The sequence below is a fragment of the Enoplosus armatus genome, chromosome 14, assembly GCF_043641665.1.
Source record: "Enoplosus armatus isolate fEnoArm2 chromosome 14, fEnoArm2.hap1, whole genome shotgun sequence".
In the NCBI taxonomy this organism is placed as follows: domain Eukaryota; kingdom Metazoa; phylum Chordata; class Actinopteri; order Centrarchiformes; family Enoplosidae; genus Enoplosus; species Enoplosus armatus.
This window is the reverse complement of record NC_092193.1, coordinates 17,045,544-17,068,138: the sequence shown is the minus strand read 5'-3', so window position 1 is coordinate 17,068,138 and position 22,595 is coordinate 17,045,544. Positions and strand designations below refer to the sequence as shown.

Here is a 22,595-nt window from a genome sequence, read left to right as displayed (position 1 = left end):
CTGAACACTTCTGCTGTCAACACAAAGTCATTGTGTCATCCTCTCTTGGCACAACAACAACACCTTGCACGTGCCTCCTCTCGCTCTCTGCCGCTCCTACCATTTGCAGAAAACACAGCATTCAGTGCTACGCATGCAGCTTGGGGTCCCATAAATAACATTAGCCATGATTCAGATGCAAATAAATGGGAAAGTGAGATATTATGAGTTATTTGTTGTGGGTCACCCAAGGGTTAGCGTTAATGTGAGGGTCGATGCAAACCCACTCTTGAGATTGCCTGGCATTTATTCAAAAACACAATTTAGAACGAACGTATTCACGTTATTGTGTGGCCATTTTGCTCATATGAGGCAGTGATGTCACTCCATCATGAGTCAAAATTGAATAAGAAATGCCAATCAATCAAGTGGGAATCAACTATCATATCATATTGTTTATTTACTCCCCTGCTGATGCAGAGTAATCAGAACAGAATGGATCAGATTTTATATTGCCGGTCACTCTAACTATCATCCAGTCTTCTCACATGTAAGCACAATAAGCAGGCTGTTTTCATTCTGTAGGGGATAAGAGTGCTAGGAGCAGAATAGTTAGAAAATCGGCCAACAAGTTCCTCTTAGATGAGTAATTTCCTCATTGTATTACATTCCCAGCTGCTTAGGGGAAAATCTTGCAAAGAGATAACCCCAGTGTGACAAAGGAAATCTGAAGGAAACAAAAAATGTTATCTAGGTTTCTGCTTTCCTCGAAACATTCCATGCGATTTTGCATGCATACCCGGACCAAAGAGTCACAATGAATTTTATGGTCTGTCTTACAACTTTTCTCCTCCGTAAAAGCACGCCAACCATTGCCTCTCGAGTGCCTCACGTTCCACACATAACTGTATTGATTGCGTGTAAACATGGACACACATACTTTCAGAAAGACCGCCTCACTCCTTGCACCAACTGTACTGTCAAGCTCAAGCTTTTAATGGGTTTTCAGAGCAGTAAATGTGTTGGGAGCTGTGCGCCTTGCTCCATGTAGGCTGAACTTATGGTGGCAGGTGACTTCCTACCTAATAACCTATAAGGAATGGACAGTGATGTTGTCTTTCATGATATATGGGCCAGACAGCCTCACAGTGTTGAGGCTGACCTTGCATGGCCTTCCAAGTTTGCTTCAAATGAAGGAAATTAATCTGAAATTATTTAAGTGAAATGGCTAAAACGTAACTGAATCAGAAATATGTCATGGTCATAGTGATTCTGAATGACAGTCACCAATTCGAAAGATTGATATTGGATATATTTGTCTGCTTCTTCGTATCGCTGCTTATTTAAAAAGCTACAGAGTCTGCAGTGTCACCACATGAAGCACTGGAGGGAGACAGTCTTTGTGTGTCTGAGGGGGTGCTCCATCGCCCAGCGCCAGTGTGAAACTGCTTACCCCAGCAGGAACGCATTGTTCAGATTTTCTTATTATCAGTTTAATGAAGTACATAGCCTGAGCCAGAGGCAGATAGCATCAGCTGACCTCACTGTATATTCTTCATGGGCGTGTCCTTGCTTCAATTTCCTTCCAGCTGCCTCTCTCCCATCTTGTGAGACTGAAAACATGACTGAATGATAAACCAAATGGCATGTGGTAGACCACCTGACGAGAGAGCCGGTGTTATCTTATACATGGATATGTTACTGAATGGGCCTGAGAAAATTACCACTAAGACACAAAACAACTACAAAGAGATGCAAAAGACACAAAAAGAGACACAAAACGGCCATGTCACTTGTAGTCATTTTGCATCTCTTTGTGTCTCTTTCAGTCCGGGTGTCTTCCTCCTATGTAGGAGGGGGTGGGAGGCCTTTTACATGTCTGTGCCCATTGATCTTATATGACCATTTGTAACTTCCTTTGGATTCTATTGAGCTCATATTGTATGTACATCACAGAAGTGAAATGAACATAAAGAGACTACGTCTGAGGGCTCTGCTTTGAACCTGTTCGCTTTGCTTTAGTAGGTGTTTGCGTGCTTAACCGCGCTGTAGAATTCAAAGCCTGGCCTGCTATCAACACGCTCTTTGATGAAGAATGTCTCGGGATGTATTTTTTGCCTTGTCCTTCCAGTGATTATTGCTCCCCTGTCGGGTGTCCTATAGTGTTTGGTGCCTTTAAAAAACCACATGCTCCACTGCACAGCACCACACTGAGGTATAACAGAGCAGTAAACACTCACCTGAGGTGCACACACTGGCAACTGGACGCTGTGAACAGTGAAAGGCATCATAAACCGCATGTCTCAAGGTTATTGTACATGTAGTTCATATCATTGTACAGAATGTCAAATCCCAGTCATCCATTCATAATTGCATTATGTGTATTTTGCGGTTGTTTACAGTCTTGTTGTTCCTCAAACACAAACGTGAAAAACAGCGTGTTCCTATTGTTGTTACCCAGTTAAGATTCATCAAGGCACTCGATAAAAAAGAGTCTCTATGCAGTGAAATTTCCAAAGCCATACTGCAGATCAATCTAAAAAGTCCACATTGTAGCTGAATCTGAGCCCTTCTGAATCCATTTCACATGTAGGACATTAAAACTCTTGTATTCCCAGCTATGTGCTGTGTGTTGGCCCCCTGTTGTGGGCTGGATCATTTTTGAGCACATGGGCTGCGCTATCTGTGTTCACAGTCAGTGTTTCTCCATGGTGCCTGTAATAATCTCTTGTCTTTGCACATCCAAATTACAATAAACCCCAGCTTTTGTGTGTGACTAGTGTGTGCTAAATTGAAATAGCAAAGGTAATATGTACAATCTGTGAGGTCCTACCTCTTGTCGCTGTGTTGTTATGATAATCCAGACTTTGGGCTACAACTGTCAGCAATGGCTCTCCAACATGGTGTGGGCTCCCGGGGACAGCAGCTGGCTACCTCTTATTTAAACTCTTACCCCAAGTGAACAGAATGCCTGCCATACCTGTGTTGGTAATATGAGTTCTCTGGACAATGCCGTCATGCTTAAAGTGAGCTGGTCCTGCACAATGAATCTCCACTGTGCCTCCAAATAACTGGCACTGACTGGCTCGACCGCGGGCCTGTCACTATGTTTGTTGTTGCACATGCACAGAGGAATTCAGGAGCAGTTATTTCAAACACCTCTTCCTTTCCATGTTATAAATGTACAGTATGTGTAGGCAGCTGGGAGGCCACTGCTTCAAACACTGTGACTAGAAAACGTTGCCATCTCTTGCCACAAGGTGTCTCTGCAACCTCAGAAACTGGAGGAAGATAAATTGAAGGGGTTTCCTCTTTTGACTTTGATTACCAGCAAAAGATCACAGTGCTTTTTTTGTGGAGTGATGCTTTTATTTTGGTGAAATGACAAATGTATATGTGTGGAATTTTCATCTGTTTTTGAAAAATATGTTAGTAGGTGGGGACAAATGTCTTACTAAATGCCAGTTTAGTCAATGTGTTGGTGATAAATGTATAAAGTTATATCTTTACCTTTCTTTATTAGTAGATGTGCCACAAACAACCATTTGCCATTCTTTTTTTTTTGCTAAAAGATGCACATTAAAGAAAGCAAACCCTTGTAAAGGTATCGGTTTATTTTGCAGATATAAGATGTTCTATTTTCTTAATGTCTGGTCAAAGAATAGTTACACTGTCATCATTGTTTTTCATTGTTGCCACAAATCTAAACGTATTAGATTTGCAAGTAAATTCATCAAACTCATGTGATCCAAAGAAAATGAATACTGTTAACTTTGGATGGTAGTTTCTAGGATCCTTCTGAAATAGAAAAAAAATGCTCAAAAATCTGGGGATGGCATTGCATATATGTGCACAACTTTATTTTTTACATCAGATTTTTGTACATAAAAGACTCTGCAGAGGATACTTAGTTGTTTTCTAATGCTATAACTTTTCTGCAGGCAGTGATTACCTTCTGCTCCGACCAGCTGGGGGAATTCTCCCTTGCGTACCCCAGTTGGTGAGCCATCTTGGCTGCAGTCTTTACTCATCCCCCTTGGTGCGTGTGATCATGAACGCCTGTCCCTTATAGCAGCAGCACCAGATCAGATTCTGCTGGAGGCGTGCACTGATCACCACTTTACATTCACTGCCTCCTCCAAGCCTCATCCAGTGATGGCCACAGGGTAGGGTATAATATAAGACAATCTCCCTTAAGAGCTCCTTCCTGCACGGATGCTTTCCTCTTTAATTATACCCTGGTCTTCAGCCTTGAAATAACAACAGCCCCTTATACATACAGTAAGACAGCAGGAAAACACGTGCACAAACTAGCAGCATGAGAAAAAAAGACTCAAGGGCAGATGGAGAGGCATTCGTATTTATTTGAGGTTAGGCCTAAACATAGCTACTAAGAGGAGCAAACTGTCTTCAAGTACCACATTTGGAGGTGAAACAATGTAGTTACAGGGGGGATGAAAGGCGATTCTGCTTCTTTGTTTCTCAGAATCTAAAAATAGCTCTTGCTGAGCGGGCAGTGAAGCCGAGCTGCAGCCCCCTTCTCTTGCTCCATTTTCCTCTTTTTCTGCTGCTCGCTCTCTCGCAGACATAATTCATCATGTTAATGATGCATGTGTAACAGCTATTAGGTCAAGTCGGTCTGGTCCCATATTTGGATTGCTGTTATTTAACACTGCATATTCCTTGGACACAAGGAGTGTTATTAATATTATGGTGGTGATTGAGTGGGATGTCACCTGTGCTGCTGTGCAACCCTCTGCTGTAAGGAATGACACAGCGAGCCCCAGTCTGAAGATGGGGCTCTCCAATGTACACAGTTTTCATCATACGTTGGATCTTTGTGATAAATTCCTTTATCTTATGAAATTAAAAAAACATCTGTAGCTGCAAATATGGAAAACACAAATCATCAGCTTGTGAGATTTCCTATTCTGTGCATGTATACTTGCAACAGGGGATCACAAGTATTACTTATTTTGAGGGGTTTGCAAGTAAAAACAAAATATCCTTATCTTAAATGTAGCCAATAATCTAAGATAAATCATCAAAAATGAAAAATGCAATGCTGCTGTTGCTAAGGCAGAAGCTTGCTGCCACTTGTGCGGTAGTATCCAAGCAATTACACGATGCCAACAGGTCCAGCACATATTTATCAGTGTTGCCTCTGTGCTCACATCCCTAGCAACCTCATGTTATTGTCCTGCAGATTAGTTCCCCGCCCCCACACAGACACTGTACTGATGTACTCCTTCTAGTCTCACATTTATGGAGGGAAATGGTGCTAATCTCATTTTATGGAGAACTACTGTACTCTGCTGGCACAAACAGAACCTATGACTTTTTTTCACAGATTTTCACAAATGTATGTTGACATGTATTTTTTACATCTATCAATGTACCGTATACAGTATGTGCATGTACTGTATGCATGTAAAAAAAAAAAAGATGAGTAGGATTTACAGTCAAAGAGGTGAGTCAATTCACAATATTTGCCCGTAGAGTGAATCATATATTGCGTAAAGCCTGGCATTGAAGAGGAGGAATTTGCTTCACATTTCTTCACTGGCAGCCAAAACACCCTCAGTGGGAGGGATGGAGCACATATTTCTGTTTCTCCTGGCTTGAGGAGAAAGAAGCAAGAGGCAGAATGAGGGAAATCACCCGTAAATGAACCACTAGAGACAAACAGCGCTGAAACTGAAACCTGTTTTGCATAATTCTGTGCAGAGTTTTGTGTAATATCAAATCCACCCCCTATTGCTGGGTTTTTCACATTTAGAGCACCTCTAGCAGAATCCTCCCAGCTTTGCTCTACGTAAAAAAATTACAATGCATTGTATTGTCCTATCCCCCATCCATATTGGTGAAGGTGTGACACAATATATTAGACAGGGAGGTCTCTGGTGGACAAGTGGCAAAGATGTTGACAAGATAAGAGATAATTGAGTGGGAGGACCAAACAGCTCAGAGGCTGGGAGGTAGCTAAGGCAAAAAAGAAGTGGACTGCAGTAAGATAGAGTGTCTGCTACAGCCAAATCCATCACTCAGCAGCACAGTTAATCAAATAGGATATACAAATACATGCTAAGCTGTTAGACTTTTACCATCTGATTGCATGCAAATGATTACATTTGTGGTAACAAGAAAAAAGACATGCAACAAAGAATGTACTAAATATGCGGCACGATTAACTCTGTTGAACAACTCATTTAATGGCTCCCAATTCTGCATTTCATGATATGTCATCATCTCACATTGGAAAAGGCAATTTTTGCAGCCACTTAAATGGGGACAGTCACTAATCACAGTCAAACTAGGTATATTGTGACACAAGATACATTATACTGAATTGTGAAGGTCAGCACCCAATGTTTCTTCAAGTGAATCCTTGATATTTATCCTTAAATCAACAGAGTAAGGCATGAATACTTTCAGGCTATCATCTGCGTAGGGACCATTGAGGAAATTAATATGATTATGGATTATGCATACAGCTAAAAAAAAAAAAAATCTGTGTAAAACACAGATTGCAATGATGATGTAAGCTTGTTGTTGACTTTCCCAGTCTGAATGACTGAGCAAAGGATAGGGGGTGGGGTGTCATTAATCCACCATGGCTAGTGATGACCAGACATGCAGAAAAGAGGTGTAGTGGGGGATGGGCGAGGACACTGTTGTTATGACTGGTCCTTGGCTGCGGGACAAACTTCCAGAGGCCTCGGCATTTTTTTTCCTATTCCATCTCATTGGTCGGTTTCAACGAGGAAACGTGGCTCCATTTTGCTCTGAACCTGTCAAACGGACCCAAGAGCAAATATTTAATCAACGCTTGAGGACGACTTTCAGCTTTAGCAAACCACGAGGTATTGTTTGGTGCTTTTGGAAAATAGTTTAGTTACCGATACAGCATGTATATTCTAGTTACGCTCTGTAGAAATTTGAAACAACGTTGTTGATGAATATAGATCTGTTAGCTGGTATTCTTACATAAATCACCCACGCCACTTTGCCGTATTCGATAGTGGAAACGGTGAACACATTGTATGCTGCCGTTGTCACGGGTTAATCGTTATATTGAGCTTCAGAGAGTGGCGCTTTGAAACAACAGTAGTTACAGTCAGCTCATTTTTGCATGTCGGGTCACTCCACTGTGCCGAATGTCTGAAGCCGTTGCTGGCTTCTTACCGCCTGGCTTTAGTTTAAATATTATAACCTAACGATAGTTAATACATGTGCGAAAAATATCTTTCTTGCAATCGATTAAAGAGATAGCATGGTCTGACTTGAACACAAGAGCTGTGGAAGATATCGTCAATTGAAAGGTTTTATCCAAGTAGGTACGAGATTATAGCAACACTGTCATTAGCATAGCATGCTAGTGTTAGCCACCTAGCTAGCTTGTTAGCAGGTTTAGCGTGATAGCAAGCCGACGATCTCACGGTGCTCGTCAGAAATGCTATTTCCTAAAAGCTAACGTAACGTTCTTACAGTCAGTTGTTACATAAAATAATTAAAAACAACACCAACCCCCAGTGCTAATTTCATTAGTTTGGTAGCTAATTCTAGGTGACCTGCATTAAATTATCTAAATATTAGACCGCCTTGCCAGACTGGCATGTGTGGGGACGGGTACGGCCGCCGCCAAGGCAAAACTAATGTTAACTCGCGTGTTAGCCAGCGAGCTAACGTTACCTAGCTCATGGCAGTGCAGATTGGGTACCGCGTTTAAACGGGTTGGAAATAATAAACTGCTAATTACACGAGTTTCTAAGGTAAATAAGAAGATGCGAGTAATGCGCGTTTACATGACAATTATGTAGAATGCTAGCCCCCATAAAGTATGTTCTCATTTCCCCCCGTACATCCACTTAGTGACCCATGACATGTGGACAATTGTCAGCCTACCATTACACTAACGTAACAACATTGACTTGAATTATTGTTACACTATATATATATATATAAACCCCACTGTAATGCGTTGATAAGAGAAGGGGTATTTGATTCAAACATGTCCCGTGCATTTTAAGTCATTCATCGGCACAAACTGGGGCTCGTTGACTACCTGCCTCCAACAGCGTGTCGGTTAACGTACACACTGTAGTTTGATCGGCCCATTCAGGCGCCACCGTGTGTGGGGGATGGGCAATGTATTTCCGCAAGTAGCTTGCCATGCTATCTTGCAAATTTAGCTACCGGCAGATTAACATGGTGACATAACTTGCATGTCTTTAACTTGCACGAAATCAATCTGACCAGAGGATGGTCAGCTGTAACAGGCCCGACAGTAACATAGACGACTTTTCTTCTGAAATGGCGACAAAGCAATATCTGAGTTGCGCAGCTGAGTGTTGCTGCACACAAACAGACTAAAACACCACAGTCCATTTCCCCAGTTGGGGATCCAGTACCAGAAGTGAGATGTTGATTAACATTGTAGGCAGCATCTAAAATGAATCTTTACTGTGATTCATTTCCTTCATGCAATATATAAACATTCTTCCCCTTCAATTACTGTTCTTCAGGGATAGTGGCACCATGCGTAGCACAACTATCCACTGGCTGTTCTGGCTTTTTACATTGCTGACCCAGTTTCTCTCATTGTTTGGTGACACGCCCCTTTTGTTCATAACACTTTACTCTTGCTGCCTTTTCACCCACTCACCGACACGCTGCTGCCAAAATGTCCATTCTAATTAATGTAATTTGCCACAGCACTGATAAAGAAACACTATCTTCTGTGGATATTTGGCAGGACCTATATGGTTCTTGTGCTGCTTAACCAACATTTAAACACATAATAACTTGCAAAATGTGTTGCTTAGGCATTGCTTGAGACGGTGAGAGGTGGTCTGACGTGTAAAAAGCATGCCAAGGAGTGTGTTGAAAGGAATTAATGGTTTTTGTTTTTGTTGTTTGTTGAATTATTGATTGTAGTACTGCAACTACAGATTCAGTTTTGCACAATATTGACAATGTTCTAAAAAAAATTAACAAGTGATTTCACACTGGAGAAACAGTGCAATCTTTATCAGTAACATGATGTAGGTGTGATGTCCACTCCTGAGGTTACTGATGTAATTATAATTTAGGAGTTGGAAGAGGTGCAATCAATTTCTTTCTTTTTCTCTCAGGGGGTAAGAGTTCTTGCTGAGGACAACGGAGCTATGATGTGCATCTGAAGACATCTTGATCACATGGGTAGTGTATCTGTATCTACATTAACTGTTTAATGTTGCACCGTTACTGTTTTTTCCCACATGTATAGATTTTGTTTAGTCTCTTTCTGTGGCTGCATGCTTTTATTGCTGTCTGGAAGATCACATTGCTATGGCAAAGTGTCAGGAGTCATTAAGAGAAGAGGGGGGCTGCAATATAGCTTTGTGTCCAACCAGTGGGAGGATAGGTATACAGGAATGACTTAGTCAAGCCCAACAGTTAGCGTTAGGTATGTCCCAAAAAAAAGGGTCGAAACATGCATAACTTAAATGCAAAAGTTTAACAAATTATGCTTACTCAAATGTTCTCCCTAAAATAACCCAGGTGTTTAAATAACTGTTGCAGTAATCAAGAGCTCTAATTGGTTACCACTAGAACCGTTTGCTTGCTAGTGAATGTAATGAATACCCTGCATGCGTTGTTGTTTCAACAATAAGCTGAGGTAATGTGCAGGAGAAGTGGTTGTTGTGACTTCAGTTTAGAGAGAGTGAGCTCTTGGTAAGAATATATCGTACTAGAAAAGAAATTAAGACAGGCAGACACCTATTGATAAAGGCCGCACTACACTGGTAGTATTTCATTGTTGTTGTGAGACATAAGGTTGGTCTGAGTCATTGTATTAGTGTGTTGGTTCTACTGCTAAGGAAACCGCAATCCTGAAACAATGGCTGAACCAAATTTAGTTTGAGTGTGCACCATGAATCTCAAAGATGCTTTCAAAGAACAACTACATTTTATGTGATTGTAGGTTCACAATGTGGGGGTGTCTTGGGTGGACTTTTTTGTTTGTACAGTTAAATCATTTTGGGCATTGTAACATAAAGTCCGTCTGCATGATTTTTTTTTGAAGGTCTAATACCAGTTTTACTTCAAAGCCCTGAATCTTTGAGAGTTATGATTCTGAACTATTGAGTTGATAAGCAGCTCATGAGGCTGTCCAATGCTTTCATGTCACGTCTACAACTGAATATATTGTGACATAACATGATTCAGTCAAGTGAGGATATGTCATTAGCATGTGTAACTCCTGTATCTAGTTAGCAGCTGTTTGTCTTTTTGAATGTGATGTGATCGGTGCCGATGCTCATAAAACAGTCAAATATTGGATGTCATGTCAGCCAGATGAATCGGTCGACCTGTTCTTGAAAGTAAGCCCTGACCCCGTTCACTGCTCCTGCGTCACTTGCTTGGTGATGACATTTGCCGGCACCCTTTCAAAACAGACTAGTGTCAGATATGCAAGAGTGCTATACCAACATGTTTGTAGCGCACCACAACCATACTGAAACTTAAACAAAATGTAATGGAAAAACACAACACACTGGACGTACTCGTATAGTGGAAAAAGCACATCTTTCTCTGGAATCATGCTGTGTTTATGTAGAAAGATTATTTTTTTATCGTTGGTGTTGGTGTGACGTCTTCTGAAAGAGATTCTGATTTTATCAAGCCATTTGCTGACTTCTGGTGGTAGTGCTTCAGTGTGGGAAACACTAGCTATCTTTCTGATCCGTGCCTCTGACCACCTTGTTCGGGATAGCTGAAGGGCTTCTACTAGATTCCAGGCCTCTTGGTTCAGTTGGTCTTGGATCTCAGCCTCTGGGATGCGGCAGGAGACATGTTGACTTTTTCAGCGGGCTGGCATGATGGAAACAGAAGAGGTTCTGTCCCCCGTCCAGACCCCTTGTTTATTTCCACAGTCCCATTTAAACAGTGCGGGTTCTGCATGAATAAATATGGAGCCTGGACACAAGCACTGTAGGATCTGTTTTTGCTGAGGTTTTAAGCCCATCTATTCCAGACGTTTTAGGCCAGAATACCCAGCCTACCTCATGAAGACGAGGGTAATTATTTCCAGTTGTAGGTTAATGAATGGAAACTGGTGCCCTGCCTAGAGCCAGGAGGCTTCTGCAGGCAACAGAAGTAGGGAGGAACGAAACATCATTATTTATCAAATGATCATAGCTTATGTTTGCCTACTTGTCTGTTTTGAAGTTGCAAGATCTAGGTCAAGCAAGGTGATGCTTTTTTTAACCTCTTCCTCTTCTCTGTTTTCACCGTGTGTCTGTTTGGTAGTGAGCTACGTAGTTAGCTCGTAGGGTAACACCATCCCTGGCGAGTGTGTGTGACAGCTCTATTTTACGCCTGGCTCAGTGCCCCTGCATGTCATCTTACTTTGTACTGTGCATTTCTGTGCGATGTTGATGAACTTGAGTGATGAAGATACTACTCAAACCTCCTTTCAGCTCAGTTCTGGGATACCATCAACTTTCAGTTAAGCAAGACTCCCTCCTCTGTGGTTTGCTTTTACAGGCTCCTATCCTGTGCTGACCCAATGGTTTAATCACCAGGACTAAAAATGAGCATAAGCAGTGATGAGGTCAATTTCCTGGTTTACAGATACCTGCAAGAGTCAGGTAAGTCTTACAAAGAATTGCTTCATTGTATTTGCAGTGAATTGCACTTATTTTCCTACTTAACTTACTTTAAAAAAATAATAAATGTAATATTATATACTGCAGCTTGACTCTTTGCCTCCATCCTACTTTCCAAATGATCCATGCCTCCTCCAGGCTTCTCCCACTCAGCATTCACCTTTGGCATAGAGAGCCACATCAGCCAGTCCAACATCAATGGAGCCCTGGTGCCCCCTGCTGCCCTCATCTCCATCATCCAGAAGGGCCTGCAGTATGTGGAGGCTGAAGTCAGCATCAATGAGGTCAGTCTCCATCTTTAAACCATCTACTTGTAATTAGTGTAACCTTACAAATATTGGCAATGAAGAGGTGCTTTATGTTTTGACTCAAGTTTGTCTGTTGGTTTATGCATTGTAGTGAATTTGGTGGATAATCTGAAGGATAAAGTGAATATATACATTTGCGCGTTGTCTCTGTAGGACGGGACCTTATTTGATGGGCGGCCCATCGAGTCGCTGTCTCTGATTGATGCTGTGATGCCAGATGTTGTTCAGACCAGGCAGCAGGCCTACAGGGACAAACTGGCCCAGCAGCAGCAGCAGCAGCAGCAGCAGCAGCAGCAGCAGGCGGCAGGCAGTGGCAGCGGCACAGGGCCCCAGGGAAGTACCAAGAATGGAGAGGGCGCTGCCAACGGGGAGGAGAACGGATCCCACGCCTTAGCCAGTAAGCTAGCTCATGGTTGTAAACAATCTTTTCCTTCTTTTGCTTGGGTGAAAAAAAGTGGCCGACCAAATTCTAGAAATGTTTGATGTTCTTATGCGGGATGTTATTCTTGGGTGAATTGCCTCGACATAATAGATTAATGTTTATGAGATGATGTGTAAGCTGTTTGGGATTCACAGCTTTATCTGGGTTTGGATTTTTTGCTGTGTATTTTTTGTCCCCTTTCACTTGGATGTGTGTGTCAGGGATGTGAAATACTTAATGTTGTAAACAGTAAATAAAAGGTGTTATGTTAGATAATACCTCGGTAGAAAGAGGCCAAGTTGACACCTTTTTGTTATATAAGTCCAAAAATGGACAAAAGACAAATTATACAAAGTAGGGCTGGTCAGTACAACCTATATATCAAAGCATATCTTAAATAGTATGCAGTAATAATATATATCATGGTATATAATTTTTGCCTTCATAATTGCCATAACAGGTGATTTGAATGTAGTGCAAGACTGTAAGACACATCTTATTGCATGGAGTTAAAGCTTACCACCTCTGTTTTACTGTGTGTGTTTGTGTGTGCACGCTATTTGCTTTTCACATGACAGCTGCAGTGCAACTTTTGGATTTTGTTTTGTGTAAAATGTCTGTGGCTTGCTTGGCATTACATAAAGCTACTCTGGTGTTTTCTTTACACCCACACGTGTTTCCTCATGGTTTTGCCCTGCCTGTGTAGCACCGTCCGCACTCACCTTTTCCTAGCATACAATTGTAAAAATGTGTTCTGGTTGTTTTCCCTCTGAACCTCCTGCTTTTCCCATCGTGTTATAACCCACCAGGCCTCCAGATCAAATTATAGAGTACTACGGAGGGGTAGATTCAGGTTCTCACGGGTCCAGCCTTAGCTTACTCACTTTCAGTGTATTACATGGGCTTGATAACTTGTATTTTGCACACTGCCTACTTTTGGACGAGCTGCGGTTTGGTACGAACACTCCTGGTCATTCAACAACAACACAGCCCTCTGTTAAATTCCTCAGCTGTCAGCTGTTCAGACTGTTAGGCAGCACCGCTTACTTGAATTTTGTTAAGAAACATTGGCGTTGCCATTCTGTTTGAAATAACAAGATCAGACGATAAAGTCCATGTGCACTGCTGTGGGACTGGTCTGGTTCGTAGGAAATTAGATGATGTCAGACTGTTCTTATGAACCTCTGCCATTGTTAAAATGGAAGTTGGAGGTTTGGTTGCCTGGTTGTTAATATACTGGTCCTCTCAGATAAAGCCTTTGTGTGGGGAAACACTGGTAATTCATTTCAAAAGTAATAGGCTATTTTACTAGAAGCGGTGATTCATTATCAGAATCAGAAATACTTTATTGATCCCTGTGGGGAAATTATATTGCACTGTGGAGTATGTGTATATATATGTATTTCACTGGTGAATATAAACAGAGAATAAAGAATAAATAATGAGGTAGTGGACAGGTGAAGTAGGTCCAGAATCTGTCTGTTTATTCTGAGTGTCTGACACTCAGCGGGATGAGTTGAACAGTTTGATGGCCACAGGCAGGAATGATTGATGGATGATGGAATGAATGATAGATAGGATGTGAGACATTGTCCAAGATGACCCGCAGCTTGGACAACATCCTCCCCTCTGACACCACCGTCAGAGAGTCCAGCTCCACCCCCACAACGTCACTGGCCTTGCGGATCAGTTTGTTGAGTCTGTTGGAGTCCGCCACCCTCAGCCTGCTGCCCCAGCATGCAACAGCATATAGGATAGCACTGGCCACCACAGACTCATAAAACATCCTCAGCATAGTCCGGCAGATGTTGAAGGACTTCAGCCGCCTCAGAAAATAGAGACGGCTCTGGCCCTTCTTGTAGAAGGCATTAGTGTTCTTTACCCAGTCCAGTTTATTGTCTATGTGAACTCCCAGGTACTTGTAATCCTCTACAATGTCCACACTGACCCCCTGGATGGAAACAGGGGTCATTGGCGCCTTGGTCCTCCTCAGATCCACAGTCAGCTCCTTTGTCTTTGTCATGTTGAGCTGTAGATGGTTCAGCTCACACCATGTGACAAAGTTGTCCACAGCAGCCCTGTACTCATCCTCATCACCCTTACTGATACATCCAACTATTGCTGACATCCTGTTTATCTTCCATTACCCTTGAAAATTGCAGTTGCATCCTCCTTACCTTCAAAACATTAGGACAGCAATGCAGGCAATAAGTTAATGAATACTGTTATGTAAAGGTTTTGTTTCTCACTCCTTCCTACAGATCACCACTCAGAGGTGATGGAGGTGGACAGGGACGTGGAGATCCCCCAGAGTAAAGCCATGGTCCTGAGGGGCCACGAATCTGAAGTGTTTATCTGTGCCTGGAACCCAGTGAATGACCTCCTCGCCTCCGGGTCAGTGTCTCCACTTCACCCCTCTCTTCCCCATGGTTTATTCTGGTCATGCAGTGTCTAGAATAGCATGTCCAGTCTAAGAGTAATGCATTGGTTCCTTTAATATAAGCAGTCATTATCACATTTCTACAATTAATACAAATGCCGTTTCAATGACAGCCTTCAGCCATAATGATAATGTGAAAATACACAGCAGCAACTGTTCTATTCAGTCCCTCTGGTCCTGTTAGAGTAGGTTTACTTGTTTAATCTAAATGGACCTCCATAAGTTAATTTAAAACAAAATCTTCATCTCTTATTGGTCATCTTGCTAATTTTCAAAACATTCAAACAAGAAATAGTTTTGTTCAAGGAAAACCTGGCTGTATGAGGAGAGTATGCTTGTCCTTCCCCATTTATCACCACTAAACAAGTCTTTATTGAGTAAAGTCTTTGTGTTTTTTCAGTGTCATTATCCCTCTCCAGATGAATGCAATCATGCAGAGGAATGTAGCGCTTATTAAAGAGCAAAGCATATTACGCATCATTACTGTAATGCTGGAGATATGACGGCTCTTCTATGTCGTGGGAATTTTCCCACTACATTCTACTAACAACTAATGACTAAAGGCTCATTGTTATTGTATTATTATTTATTGTCTAAAATTCAAATATATTCAAGTTATTAGTCAACCAAGACTCTACTGATTGATCAATCGAATAAGAGGGGACAGCCTTGTGTCATGGTGGGTTAATGGAGGACTTGAAGTGCCGCATGTCAAACCAAGACGTTTGTTGCTGTCTTGCAGCACTTGTTGTTTGGCTTTATCAAAACGAGACAGATAGCCTAAGAGTAGGGTTGGGTTCTGTGAACACTATGCACCTCTCAGCTGATTGGGCAAAATATTGCATTTCACTCTACTCTCATTTAATTTTGAGTGTCAAAGTAATCAAAATGCACAGCTTTGTAAGTCCCCAATTCAAGCAAATCCTCTCAATGAAACAACTATCTCCTCATGTCTACATCTCCATCCGTTCTTTCCAGTATGTTTGTCAACGTGGCTCAGGGGAGATACCTACATTTCTGAGCAGTGAGACAGATGGAAAAGAAGCAAAAATACATGTGGTTGGACAACATACACCAGCTGATCTGACCTTTACAAGTCACTTTCTATCAGATCAAACACAGTAGATGCTCTGGACTGAAAATAATGAAGTTCTGAAATAAGTTAGTAACGTGTGAGAAACAAGTGTAGTGTGAATTTGTGTGATAATGTCATTGCCCCATCAACACCCATCCCAGGATAGGCTTTGTCCAACGGTAAGATGGCCCTTACTTTAAGCCATAATTAACAGTTAAGTATTAATCCATGAAATAAATTTCTCAGCACAAACAAAATCAAAGACCAGAATTATTTGTCTTTCTGAAATTTCATTAAACTTTTTCCTGCCTAAACCACCAATTTAGTGCTCATTTATAAAAGTAACCCAGCAGAATTTAGTATTGGACTGGGTACATATACTGTATAATCAAAAGTCCTGCTAAGTGTGGGCACACCCCTCAATAATTAAATGAAAATGGAGAAAAATGCATCACTTCTGGCATAGTCCCGTAATGGGCTGCATAAGGGGCAAAGATCCACACGAACCACGTAACAGTTAATGAGTTTTGTGCTTGTAAAATTTCTTTCTCCTTTTTCCTCAACAGATGATGTGAAAAGGTTTGATAGGGATTTAGAAAGATTTCGGATTTGATACTGGGTTCAGGTTCGATAAAATGCTTTCAAACCCCAACCCTACTCAAGAGCAACGATGGTCAGTTTTAAACCATTTTCAGTACTGATTTTAAGAATCAAAGCTATGTTACGTGCCTAATGTTAGATTGTCTGTATGTGTGTGTGTGTGTGTGTGTGTGTGTGCGTGTGTGTGCGTGTATTGACTCGAACAGGTCTGGGGACTCGACAGCACGGATCTGGAACCTGAGTGAGAACAGCACAGGCGGATCCACCCAGCTGGTTCTGAGGCACTGCATACGGGAAGGGGGCCAGGACGTACCCAGCAACAAAGACGTCACCTCACTAGACTGGAATGTGAGTGTGTGAGTGTGTGTGTGTGTGTGTGTGTGTGTGTGTGTGTGTAGTTGAACAGTATGAGTGTGTCTCTGTTCCACTGAGTGCAGTTTTTAGTAATCTAATCTAGTGGTGTGCCCTGGTTCGTGTGTGTGTGTCCATATGTGACCGCAAGTTCTGCTAAAGGCATTCCTTCCAACCAGATATATGGGGACGAGTCACTCCCATGGAGGAAAAGGCCTTTTAAAACAATTTTTTCCTTGAGTAGTACAAGTCAGTGCACAACGCCAAATCAGCAACGAATATTTTATGTCATTAACTGCTAACTTCTTAATGTGAGCCTCGTTCAATAAACAGTGGAATATACCTGTAAAATCTGGCACAATTATACCCGAATCAGAATATTCAAGTGAAACTGAGAAAGATTGAATGCGACTGATTTGAAACTAATGAGAATCGTCTCTCTCTTTTTTTTTTTTTTCAGAGTGAGGGAACGTTGCTAGCAACAGGCTCATATGATGGATTTGCTCGGATATGGACAAAAGACGGTAAGATTCTTACCTTCTGCTACATGCAAGGATACATGGATGGTGAAATGTTTCCGCTCTTTTTCTAAGTTGTATTGGGTTTGTGTTATATTTTCAGGTAACCTGGCCAGTACTCTGGGTCAACATAAAGGTCCTATATTTGCACTCAAGTGGAATAAGAAAGGAAACTTCGTCCTCAGTGCTGGTGTAGACAAGGTAACATTGATTTTAGCTTTGGATTTTGTGTTGAATAAGTTTGAGAAGTGCTTCTGGGGTGACCTCATTCCTTATTCAGAGTTACCACTTTAAAGCTACCTTTACAAAAATGTGACATGGAAACAGGACACTGAGGAGGGATGATCCTTAATGTGATCTCAGTTTGACAGGATGGGTGGGATTGTTCAAAAATGTGTGATGGTTGGAGTTTTTTTTTTTAATATATACCTACTTTTGCTGCTGTAGTTTTCCAGGAATCAACAGTTTTTTTACATTTTACAGTAATGTTGGATGAAATGACTGTAAGATGATCATGTTAAATTCAACTTTTCATCTTTTCATTATTTTTGGTGGGTCACACAGCTGAAATACATCAAAGGGCTATATGCTCTATAACAAGTTTTGAATTGTTTGGTTGCTTTATAATACTTAAATTAAAGATTAAATTATCTCCATCTGTTAACACTCGTAATGGCAAGGGAAAGGCACAGAATACAGATGGCATGCATGTAGACCAGCCTGTCAGGGTCTGAATGTTAAGGACTGACAGGTGAGAAATGTGCATCTCCACCAAAAGTCAGATAGACATGCTCACATCCTGTCACAAAATGACAAGAATTTATGGATGTTGTTCAACATTGCCATCTAGTGTACTGAGGTATAATGACATACACAGTGTCACCTTCATTGCATATGCCCAAGAGCTGATAGCTCCGACTTATAAAAAGGCCTTAGGTGTGTGTGATGTATTAACATGGCTGCATAACTCCTCAACAGCCCAGGTCAGCTGAGTGCGATGTGCAGTATTTTTTAGATAAGAAGAACACCTTTTCTATATCCCATATACTGTTGATTTCATAACACAAACAATACTAGTTTAGTATAAATAATGAAAATCTCCTCCTTCACACAGACCACAATTATTTGGGATGCCCACACGGGAGAGGCAAAGCAACAATTTCCTTTCCACTCAGGTGAGTGACAGGAGTCAGCTGGATTGTTCCACATGACTTTTCATGCAAGAGTCTTTCTGTTTTTAGACAGATGTTACCTTTTGCACTGACGTGCTTTGAACTGCAGTGAAACGTGATAATCCTGATAATAAATTTATATTGTTTGTCATCAACTTCAACCCAACTTATTTTTACACATTTTGTTTGGTTTGTTAGGGTGTGACGGTGACAGACTAGACCATTAGATGAATGTGCAGAAAGCATGTTTTTAAACGACTGCACTTCTCTATCTATATTCAGACAACCACATTCATGTTATCTTTTCTCCTCACTGCTGCAGCAGCACTAAGCTCTGTCTCTGCCTCCCAACAGCACCTGCTCTGGATGTAGACTGGCAGAGCAACAACACGTTTGCCTCCTGCAGCACAGACATGTGTATCCATGTATGTAAGCTGGGTCAGGACAGACCTGTCAAGACCTTCCAGGGACACACGGTAAGACAGGGCTTCTGTGTGAGCGCTGCTTTCTGACAGGGAGGGAAATGGAAACCCTGCCGCTGGCCAAATACACTCCTGCTCTTAAGGCATTGTAGGGTAGCTAATATGAATCCTGACTCTGACTCACTATAGCTGCTGATGAAAGTTATTAATGGTCTTGAGGTGCATTCATTCACAACTCTTACAACCTTCAGTGGAAAATCCTCCTCACAGCTGTGAAAAACAACAATAACAAACTAGGACTCTATCACTTATTGTGATGCCCTGAGATAAATTGATAAAAATAACGATATGCTAAATGTACATTATTGTGTCTGTTGTGCCAGTCAGTCAAGTATGCTGTGTTTTTGATTTGTTTTCTAACACTCACATTACTCACTATAGAATGAGGTGAACGCCATCAAGTGGGATCCCACTGGCAGCTTGCTGGCCTCCTGCTCAGATGACATGACACTGAAGGTCAGTCCACAGATGAGCATAAAAATGGCCTTTAATCAGACAAACGTCCGATTGTGTGTTGATGTACATTGCAATAAAAGCCATACTAACAGGTGGCTTCTAACTCTCTGGCGTAGATCTGGAGTATGAAGCAGGACTCCTGTGTCCATGACCTCCAGGCCCACAGTAAAGAAATCTATACCATCAAGTGGAGCCCCACAGGCCCCGGGACCAACAACCCCAGCGCCAACCTGATGCTGGCAAGGTGAGACCACAAAGCAGCACCTGAGCACGACCCTCACACCCGCCAATTCTGGTGCCTCAGTTGCACTCAGTTATGTTTTTAGCTATTGGCTGACTGTCGCTGTTGTGAGTCACCACAGGGCCAGCTTGAATGCTTTTCAGATGCAGGCAGATGCGGAACTGACCCTGATGAAATAACACAGGGTCAAGCAGATGAGAGTGGGCTTTCCACATTACTGAAAGACAGTAATATCTCTTTGTCTCAATACATGATGGATGTCATGTCATGCTGGCCCTCCAAAATGTGGATTCATGCATAGACAAGTGATTCATTAGGTTGTTTCCTTTGAATGAGAGCTGTCATGTCCATTTAACATACTGTACCTCACGGGTGTGATACGTGGCAGTTCATTTTATTACATGACACTTGGCTCACTCCTTTTCTTGTCCTCTCTCCAGCGCATCTTTTGACTCAACGGTGCGTCTGTGGGACGTGGAGCGCGGGGTTTGTATCCACACACTGACCCGCCACCAGGAGCCGGTCTACAGCGTGGCCTTCAGCCCTGATGGCAGGCACCTCGCCAGCGGCTCCTTCGACAAGTGTGTCCACATCTGGAACACTCAGGTGTGGGAAAATACTCTCAAGTTATAGCCACACACACTCATAAACATTAGCCATTTTGTTACAGCCCAAATTGTACAAAGGTGGCATAAATGCATAGGATAAAGATGTTGCCTACCATTGCTAATGCGTGTGTTTATGTGTGTGTTTCTTCAGACGGGTGCTTTAGTCCACAGCTACCGGGGGACAGGAGGGATCTTCGAGGTGTGCTGGAACGCCACAGGGGACAAAGTAGGAGCCAGTGCGTCAGATGGATCGGTGAGTTGTGCTGCCTGAGCGCTTCGTCACACACACACACACACACATCATAATCACTACTAAAAGTAGTATCCACTCACACGCACCTCAGCTTCTATTTACAACTTCCGCACCAGACAGCTGACCCAGGAAGCCTGTGGGTCAGCAGCTTTGACCCAGGTAAGCTGACACCATAAAATGCTTCTGGTCAGAATCGGGGTTGATGCTGAGGGGTCAAACCTGGTTCTGTTGGGATTAAAAGTTAAGTGCTTGATTTAAGACATGAGGCTTCCAGAGGACATCCAGTCACATGAGATGTTTTACTGAAATTGAATGAAAATGTAACAAAGTTGCAGTGCCATTAGTCAACACTAGATAGAGCCATTAGTGTCTTGAAAAAAATGTTGATATACGTTGTATAGTTGTTAAATAACAATATGATATAATAATATTAATGCTAATAATCAGAAGTACTCCTTTATTTCGGGTTGTCTTTCTGCATATTGATACTCCATAGACTAAACATATCAAGCTCTAAGAAAGGTTTCCATGTCAGTGCAAGCCAAATTCCCAAGAATGCTCCACAAAACCTTTGACATGGAACAGGCTTAAAACAGTGACCCGAGGAGTGTGTTGACTGTCCGGCCAAACTCAGTAGCCAGGCAAGAAGGGCCGCGATCAGGGAGGCGACTGCAACACTCCATCAGTCAGGCGTTTATGGTCGAGTAGCTAAAAAACTAAAAAAAAGCATCTGAGGGACATGATTTAAAAATCTGATGTGACAGATTTGATATACAGAAGCCCTTGAAGAAAATCTGCTTCAGAGTGCACATTTCAGCACAACAGCAGATAGCCAAGACACACTGAGGCGGTATCTGAATGTGGACGAGGTTTGAATACTTTGTGAGCCGCACGTCACATTCATTGCATGAGACATGAAGTGAAAGTGACCTCAACAGGAGATGAGAGTGACTTCAGGCCACGTTTCTGCTGCTACTATTGAAGTGCTCACTAATCGTCTCCGCTCTGAGGGTTCCGCTCCAATTTCCACACTTATAAACAAAAATTAAACCGTTGTTCCACACAAGTGCTTCACCAAGTCACAGCTTAAATCATGACCCTCCACACTCTTTAATGATTGGTTTGTGTTTGCTTTGCCAGCCCACATTTTCCATAAGCTGTCCATATCGTTTGTGCGTGACCCAGCAATCTTCTGGCTTTTGTTCACACTAGTGTTACACTGAATTATAGTAAGAATTTCACCTGGCCTAGAGGGAGGAAAATCGCGAGATAAACATTTCATGATCGTTAACATTTGGGTTTGAATTCACATGTGACTCACACTCAAAATTTCCTGTATGAAAGTTGTTGTGTGAAAGGGACTGAAGTTATTGATGAAAAATGAAGCACTTGTCCCACGTCTACCAGTAAGAGGCCTGACGTGGCAGAAACTGAAACTCCTGTAGCAGAGGAAGTAGAAATGTGTCTAACTCTCACTAACGTTTTTTTCAGGTTTGTGTATTAGACCTGAGGAAATGACACTCATCTGGGGGAGCCACGGACCGACTACGAATGTGTACATAGCCAAAACGACTGACTGTCCCTGCCTGTCCGCCACACTGCTGTAGTCCCATCAGATGCCATGGCCTGCCATTACAGCCAAATGGAGCGCTCCCCCTCCCCTCCCTCATATGTACACAGAAGGACCACACCTTTACCACATACAGTTTGTACGCACACGCGTCAGACGTACAACAGGTCCGTATGGACTCCTGTGTTGCTCTCACAGACCTGCAGGAAGATACATTTCTCTGTTATCACAGTACAGACTTGTTGGATCCATCACACACAAACCAAAACACCAGGATTCCTCTTGCTTTCCTCTTTTTATCCTTTGTACCAGAATTATAAAGATTTTTGTTCTCTGTTGGTGTGTGCATATTGCATATGTCAGCACTTGGTGTCCTGTGGACATTGTTGTTTTAATTTGGATTTTACTGATCTCTGTAGGTTTTATATTACATGTGGGGTGGGAGAGAAGAGGGGGTGGGGTTGAGA

General features: G+C 42.2%; 1 protein-coding gene across 2 annotated transcripts; it reads left to right on the top strand.

Moving 5' to 3' along the window:
• The first annotated feature begins 11,557 nt into the window (after positions 1-11,557).
• tbl1xr1b (TBL1X/Y related 1b) lies at positions 11,558-22,145 on the top strand. 2 transcript variants are annotated; one of them, XM_070919120.1, is made up of 14 exons: positions 11,558-11,615; positions 11,772-11,917; positions 12,095-12,338; positions 14,624-14,756; positions 16,684-16,825; positions 17,289-17,352; positions 17,450-17,547; positions 18,461-18,521; positions 18,873-18,994; positions 19,382-19,456; positions 19,573-19,700; positions 20,138-20,303; positions 20,457-20,558; positions 22,050-22,145. In XM_070919120.1, the coding sequence occupies exons 1-14, from the start codon at positions 11,558-11,560 to the stop codon at positions 22,074-22,076; spliced, it is 1,566 nt and encodes a 521-aa protein (XP_070775221.1). In that variant the 3' UTR covers positions 22,077-22,145. The 2 variants fall into 2 exon arrangements, with proteins under 2 accessions (XP_070775221.1, XP_070775220.1); XM_070919119.1 differs by having other exon boundaries at positions 11,558-11,627; positions 11,769-11,917.
• The last annotated feature ends 450 nt before the right edge of the window (positions 22,146-22,595 follow it).